At 35.0% G+C, this 7,810-nt stretch overlaps 1 protein-coding gene across 1 annotated transcript; it reads left to right on the forward strand.

The window, feature by feature from the left end:
• The first annotated feature begins 1,492 nt into the window (after window positions 1–1,492).
• Window positions 1,493–3,589, forward strand: LOC128660032 (gastrula zinc finger protein XlCGF8.2DB-like). Its single transcript, XM_053713633.1, has 2 exons — window positions 1,493–1,595; window positions 2,428–3,589. The coding sequence occupies exon 2, from the start codon at window positions 3,155–3,157 to the stop codon at window positions 3,578–3,580; it is 426 nt and encodes a 141-aa protein (XP_053569608.1). The 5' UTR covers window positions 1,493–1,595; window positions 2,428–3,154; the 3' UTR covers window positions 3,581–3,589.
• Window positions 3,590–7,810: the final 4,221 nt, after the last annotated feature.

The raw sequence follows: 7,810 nt of genomic DNA on the forward strand, positions 1-7,810 counted from the left end.
AGTGTACTTTAGAGCACAGTAGTTAAGAGCTTTATGAACCGGCGTTAGCCCAGAAAGCTCTTAACCTCCTGGCTTTTTTCTGTGGCTGGAGTTTTGTCGTTGGATTTCTAACGCTCACTTCAGCCAAGACTCTAAATACCGGGCGTTAGAAAGATCCCATTGAAACAAGATAAGATACGCAATTGGCGTAGGGGATCTGCGGGTATGGAAAAGTCCGTGGCTGCAAAGTGAGCGTTAGACCTTTACCTACACGACTCTAAATACCAGCGGTAGCCCAAAACCAGCGTTAGGAGCCTCTAACGCTGGTTTTGACGGCTAACGCCAAACTCTAAAATCTAGCGTATAGTCAGTTTTATTTGCATTGTATTTTTATTATGCATCTTTTGATTTTGTTATTCAACTGAACTTGTCGAAAAAATATCTAATATTATCACTCTATGTAAACACAAATTCTCCTTTTCTTTTCTATATCTAAGATAGCAATTGAAATGAACATTTTAGTGCCTATCTCTCTCATAGCAATATTGACCAAGGGAAGTTAAAGAACAGGGGGTGGAGCACATGAAGAAAATTCAAAATGTCTGACAGTGAGAATTGGTAGGAAGTACAATACCAATACTGCAGTATCCAATTTAACTTATATTTAAACCTATGATATTAACATTTCTTTCAGGAGAAAATATCTGTTTCATATAAATGATAGAAAAAAAAAGATTACAAATATATTATAAAGTTGTGATGTGGCCTCACTTAAATAGATTTTCTACCATTATGTTGTATAGATCTAGGAAGATTCATATTTAAAGTGATAGTAATCACCCAAAATGTTATTGTTTGATAAAATAGATCATCCCTTATTACTATTCCCTAGTTTTGCAAAACCACACTGTTATAGAAAGATATACTTTTTACCTCTGTAATTACCTTGTATCTAACTTCACAGACTGCCTCCTTATCGTCAGATCTTTTGACTGACTGGCATTTCAGGCAATTAGTAATGACTCTTAAATAACTCCATGTGCCTGAGCACAATGTTATTTTTATGAAACACATAAACTAACACCCTCTAGCTGTGATCAAAATGTCAAATGCATATAGATAAGAGGCAGCCTTCTAGGGCTTAGAAATTAACATAGGAGTCTCCTAGGATTAAATTTCAACTAAGAAAATCCAGAGAGAACAAAGCAAATTGATGATAAAAGTAAATTAGAAAGATGTTAAAATTGCATGTCCTATCTGAATCATGAAAGGTTAATTTGGACTTTAATATCCATTTAAGGGGGCAATTATAGACACACACAGTGTTAACTCTACTAAATGCTTGTGGTGAATCAACATCACATATGTAATAACCCTAATCAGCTGATCTGTATCACATGAATTGTTATGTGTGCCTTTAATTATACCATACGTACAGTTCATCAGGAACCATTATTTTTTAATTATCTGTCTAAACCATTTAATATACATTTTACAGACATGGCCAGAGCAACTGAGAGATATCAGGTATTGATGTAAACTGGAGTGAATAAGAGAACCTTCTTCCTGAGCACAGACATTGGAGTCTGTTATCAGCATGAACTCATATGTGTTAGGTGAGTAAAATAGATAATAATGCTGACTGAATAGATCACCTCATTAAAACAAATATAAACTATTATATTTGTATCTGCATCTTTTAAGAACATTTGTGTCAGTGACAGTTATAAAGAAGGAGCAACTCTCATTGGGATGAGGATCAGGGTAAAAAATACTATTCCCCCCTCTGTCCTTGTTAGACAGAACATGTCCAACAACTGCCTAACCACACCCCCAGACTTCTGTATTCAGAACACCTGCAACTCCACCTTCCCCTGCCCTGACCTCCTCATGGAACACCCATAACTACACTTAAATGACTACCTTGTTTCCAGTGAGTGTTCCCCACCCCAGAACCGCCCCTGATTTGTGTGCTTAATTTTGCAGTAACTGTTATTAAACTAATAAAGTTTTTGGCTGTTTATATAAATTAAACAACCACAGCTGAAAGCTTAAAAGTATTGTAAGATCACTGCTTCTTACCCTCTGAAAACATCTCACACTGATTAATAGTCTGTGATAATTAAGACATCATGTTCTCACCCAACTTGTTTAGTATGAGCCGGACAGGGCTGTATGTGCAGTTGCTTGTGCAATGTTAAATGAGGATGGTGGATGCCACCTCTCTTTCCCAGAATACAGATGTACTTGTTCCCTGACTGAGAATATTATGCAACATTCTCTGTCATCATTTTTTAATTTGTGATTTTATAGGTAAATACATTTAAAAATAAACACAAAATGGAAGACATTTGTTGCGTTTTAAAGAATATGATTTTTATTAAGATGGATTATATTCTCTAAATAATAAATATTGTTATTTTTCTTATTTCATTTCCTTTTATGTAGACAAACATGAATAGTTCATATCCATCCTTCACTACAGGAAGCATCAGAATGATACCACAGACTTCAACATTTTTAGACACTAATGAATATTCACAAACATTGGGGGAAATCACAACAGATATTTAAAGGAAATTATGAATTGGCAGGAACTGGGCAGCAATCATTATGTACAGAGAGTAATTTAGTCATCAAAACAAGAGGACAAGATTTATGCCTCAACTAGTAAAATAATTATCCCTGATGATAAGCCACAAACATTACTGAGTTTTCAAAAGATTTTAAAGAAGAGAAAAGTCTACAGTCTAGCCAAATAATTCATAAAAAGGAGAGACCTTTCAAATGTACAGAATGTGAGAAAAGCTTTAGATATAAGTCTCGTCTCCTAGAACACCACACAATTCACACAGGTGAGAAGCCACACACATGTCCTGCGTGCGACAAATGTTTTATACAAATGACAAAACTTATAGCTCATGAAAGGACCCACACAGGGGGAGAAATCATTTAGCTGTACAGAGTGTGGAAAAAGTTTTACACAAATGAATAATCTGAAAACTCGTAAAAAGAATAAGGCAGGAGAAAAGATTTTCACATGTACAGAGTGTGGAAAAAGTTTTATAGAAATTAGTAGTCTGAGAAAACATGAAAACAGTCACACAGGAGAAAAGCAATTCACATGTAAAGAGTGTGGAAACAGTTTTACTTGTAAGGAGGGATCTGAAAAAGCATGAAAGGATTCACACAGGAGAAAAGGCCGTTCAAATGTACAGAGTGTGGGAAAAGTTTTACACAAATAAGTAGTCTGAAAACTCATGAAAGGATTCACACAGGAGAAAAGCCTTTCACATGTACAGAGTGTGGAAAAAGTTTTACAGAAAATAGTCATCTGAAAACTCATGAAAGGGTTCACACAGGAGTAAAGCCTTTCACATGTACAGACTGTGGAAAAAGTTTTACAGAAAAGAGTCATCTGAAAACTCATGAAAGGATTCACACAGGAGAAAAGCCTTTCACATGTACAGAGTGTGGAAAAAGTTTTACAGTAAGGAGTGATCTGAAAAAGCATGAAAGGATTCATACAGGAGAAAAGCCGTTCACATGTACAGAGTGTGGGAAAAAGTTTTACACGAATGGATTATCTGAAAACTCATGAAAGGATTCACACAGGAGAAAAGGCCTTTCACATGTACAGAGTGTGGAAAAAGTTTTTAAAGTAAGGAGTGATCTGAAAAAGCATGAAAAGATTCACACAGGGAGAAAAGCCTTGCACATGTACAGAGTGTGGAAAAAGTTTTACAGTAAGGAGTGATCTGAAAAAGCATGAAATGATTCACACAGGAGAAAAGCTATTCACATGTACAGATGTGGGGAAAAGTTTTTACCCAAATAAGTAGTCCTGAAAACTCATGAAAGGATTCACACAGGAGAAAAGCCATTCACATGTACAGAGTGTGGAAAAAGTTTTGCAAAAAATAGTAGTCTGAAAAGCGCATGAAAGGATTCACTCGGGAGAAAAGCCTTTCACATGTACAGAGTGTGGAAAAAGTTTTACAGTAAGGAGTGATCTGAAAAAGCATGAAAGGATACACACAGGAGAAAAGCCGTTCACATGTACAGAGTGTGAATTTTTTTTACACGAATGGATTATCTGAAAACTCATGAAAGGATTCACACAGGAGAAAAGCCTTTCACATGTACAGAGTGTGGAAAAGTTTTACAGAAAAAGTAGTAGTCTGAAAACGCATGAAAGGATTCACACAGGGGAAAAGCCTTTCACATGTACAGAGTGTGGAAAATCTTTTACACATAATAGAAATCTGAGAAAACATGAAAGGATTCACAAGGGAAGAAACCTTTCACATGTTTAGAAAGTGGAAAAAAAAAATTTCTTTAAGTCAGGTATCACAAAACACCAAATATTTACACACAAATAAACTTTATATACACAGTGTACAAACCTTTTTATAATTATCCTAAAGAGAACAACTCTCTAAATAGAAGCATCAAAAAGGATGTTCTTGTAAATAATACTTTCTAATCCCAGTTATAAAAGCCCCAGATTGGAAGCGCTCTCCTGCTGTCCTTTTGTTCCTCTATATATGTGCACCTCAGTTTCTCTCATATCAATGCGATAGAATCCAAACATCACACAGGAATATACAGATTTCTCATCCTACTGCCCATTTTACACAACCATTCACCACCAAAGCACCCCCAGTGGTTGTTTATTAATATGCCAGGTTAGGAGATGTACGTTTAGTTCACATAGGGGAGAAAATAGTTACATTGACAGAATAAAGGAGTCTTTATATGAATAGAGCTTTAGAAACTTAAATAAACAAGATCAGTCTCAAATGATTGACTTCTGGGAGATATATTTAATGTGCACATCATGTGGATAAACCTTTTCTTATAGCAATAGATGCTTAGCATAGTACATGTTATATACCAGAGGAATTACTGAGGGGGTAACTGATTTTATTTAATGAGACACAATATCAGTGACATACGTGATCATAATCAGTTTAATTTAAATGGCTACTATAACTAAAAGGGAACATTATATGTCTGATACATCCCTTTGTATCAAGAACAAAAGTGTTAGGTATATTTATACCATTGTGTGAATATATCATGTAATGCTCTTTTTGACTATATAATGATGTAATGGTTTTTCCTCCAAATAAAAAGTGATTGTAATCCAGACCAGTATTTTTGTTTTTTGTATAATTAAAAACACAATATCACAGAATAATTAGGGAAACATCATCAAATACAGAAGCCAAATCTGAGAATGAAAGTTAAACGCTGATAATTCAGAGCAGCAATTTTTCCCAACTTTCAATTTACTTCTGTTATCTAATTTTCTTTGTTCTTTTAGTATAATTTGTTAGAGTAAACCTAGAAGGCTGATATGAGCTTAGGGGAATGCACGTGTATTTAGCACTCTGTACAGCAGTGGTTGTAACTATGTATAACAGCTATATATGTTGATGCAAACTCTGCTGTCTGAAGACACATGCACACTCCTGAGTTCACATAGGGTTACTCTTTAACAAATGATACTAAGAGAACTAGCACAAATGGATAATATAATTAAATTGGAAAGTTATTGGAAATGTCATGTTCTTTCCAATACATTTAAGTTTAATTTTTTTTTTTTTTTTTTTAATAATTTTTATTGAGGGTTTTTTTTGTCAAAATAAACATTTGGTAATTGCCAATTTACAATAAAAAAAGAAATCAAAAGAGTATTTCAAAGTAAGCTGCAAACATATGACAAATAGGTAACCCAAATAATTGAGAGACAATTGCTTTCTCATATTATACAGTGAGCACCATGGTAGCTGAAGACCTACTACATGAACCAAGCCATGTCACTTTCAGGCTATATGGGGTTGTTACAAATAGAACAAAGAGTAGGTGAACATTAATTGGAGAGGGCCACACGTGGACCCCTATTGAAAAACCTCATTTTTTTTTTTTTTTTTCCTAGGATTACATAATGTCAAGCTCCCTTACTGCAAATGGGTTTTTGTTGAAACATTGGAACGCCTCCATAAAATTAGCTTACAGCTGTTAAAATAGCATCGTAGGTGACACACATTAACGATCATTCCTGCTGATCTAGACAGATCAAATAAACGCATTCCTATTATGATAATGAAGGGTTAGGTACTTAGGGAGCAATTAAGAGCTGTGATTCAGGTGCGGTATAGACAAGATAAACCGCATTGTTAGTTTCCCCCTAGATTAGGGGATACATTATTATGGGGGGGGGAGGAGGTGGGTGCTTTTCAAATTTTCAGAATTATCTCACCGTTTAGGAGCTTAAAACAAAATAAAAATGCACTTAGAACTATCTTCGCTATTGAAAACATGAACAGGGAGAGATTAATCAACACAACAATAAGCTATGCAAATACAATATATGCAAATACAATATAAAGAAATATGATACATTATATATACTGATAAGTGAGATAGCTATACTTAAAACTATGAAGCGGGCAGATTAAGAAATGGTGCTTGGGCACCATCAAAGCTGAAAATTTACACACTCTGGTTTATGATAGACAGCAGGTATAGAACTGCCAGAGCCCGTTTATGGTCTGCATAATGCTAATACTGTAACTAGCATTAAATAGAGTAGCTTGAACAATAAAGAAACTGAACATATACATAAACACTAAATAAACACTAAATAAAATGTCTCTTGCTTAAAGCAGGGCAAAACTGTGTGGAAAAACATTTGCATATACATAATGGTGTCCAATGTTCATGTAGTTTTAGTAGTATGCGTAAAATACAGGTATTTCTACATTCAATACATCCAATATAGCAAACCAAATTATTAGGATAGACATTACATGGCTAGTGTGCCGTGATTAATTGGTGTCACGTTGAGAGACAAAAATGAATTAAAATAAAACAAGAATGGATATATAATTACCAGAAACAATATACTGAAGGAGAGTCATGGATGACACTCTGAGCAGAAATACTGTGCTCAGTGACTTTATAGATATATATACATATATATGATATATATATATACATATATATATAATATATATATAGTATACATGAAGGGGGAAGATTGGTATTATACAAAACAAGTCAGATAGCGTGGACAAGATGCACATCATGTAGAGGTAAAAGCTTGTTTCCTATAAGTGTACCAGGCATTATAAATTCTAGGGTTGCATGCAAACTCCTATATATTTGGGGCTATCACAGTAATAGCTTACCCAAGGGATTATTATCAAGTCAAGTACCATAACACAGATGTGGATTTTCATAAAAGAGACATGTAAGCGAGACAATCCCTGACAGTCTAAACCGTGATGACATGGGTGGACAAATGGAGAATAAGTCTACCACAGGGCATGGGCCCTATGCCCTGCAGTATTAGACACAGAAAGTTAACATACACTTGAGCACACCCTGAGGGACATAATGATTTAAGGCAAGTATAGCTGAGGGAGTGAGTTAGAATTATACTGATGCTAAAATATGTATGTCAACTGAAAACATGAATGAGCAGTACTTGCTTAATCTAACAATTTAGTGGCTTACAGCTGTTCTGGGGGCAATGCGATAATATACCAGGCAAAATAAGTCTGAGGTGTAGATATATTTAAAACCGGAACGTAGGGCGTTATGGGAGGTCTCCTGCACACCTCAAAAAGCCATGTACATGTTGGCAATTAGCCCACGCCAACTCAAGTATTATAACAAAGTTTAACGTAACAGCAGAACACAATGGTGTGTACAGTACATAGACATTCTAGAAGATAACATGTCCGTGTCCAGATATGTAAGTCTCATAAGATCACTAAGAAGGAAATTAGCCAAAAGACGACTTGTTGGGATTATCCTA

This window comes from Bombina bombina, chromosome 5 (genome assembly GCF_027579735.1).
Source record: "Bombina bombina isolate aBomBom1 chromosome 5, aBomBom1.pri, whole genome shotgun sequence".
In the NCBI taxonomy this organism is placed as follows: Eukaryota; Metazoa; Chordata; class Amphibia; order Anura; family Bombinatoridae; genus Bombina; species Bombina bombina.

Bases quoted from the DNA above. Each gene is read 5' to 3' on its own strand.
- LOC128660032 (XM_053713633.1), top strand. From the start codon at position 3,155: ATGAAAGGATTCACACAGGAGAAAAGGCCGTTCAAATGTACAGAGTGT.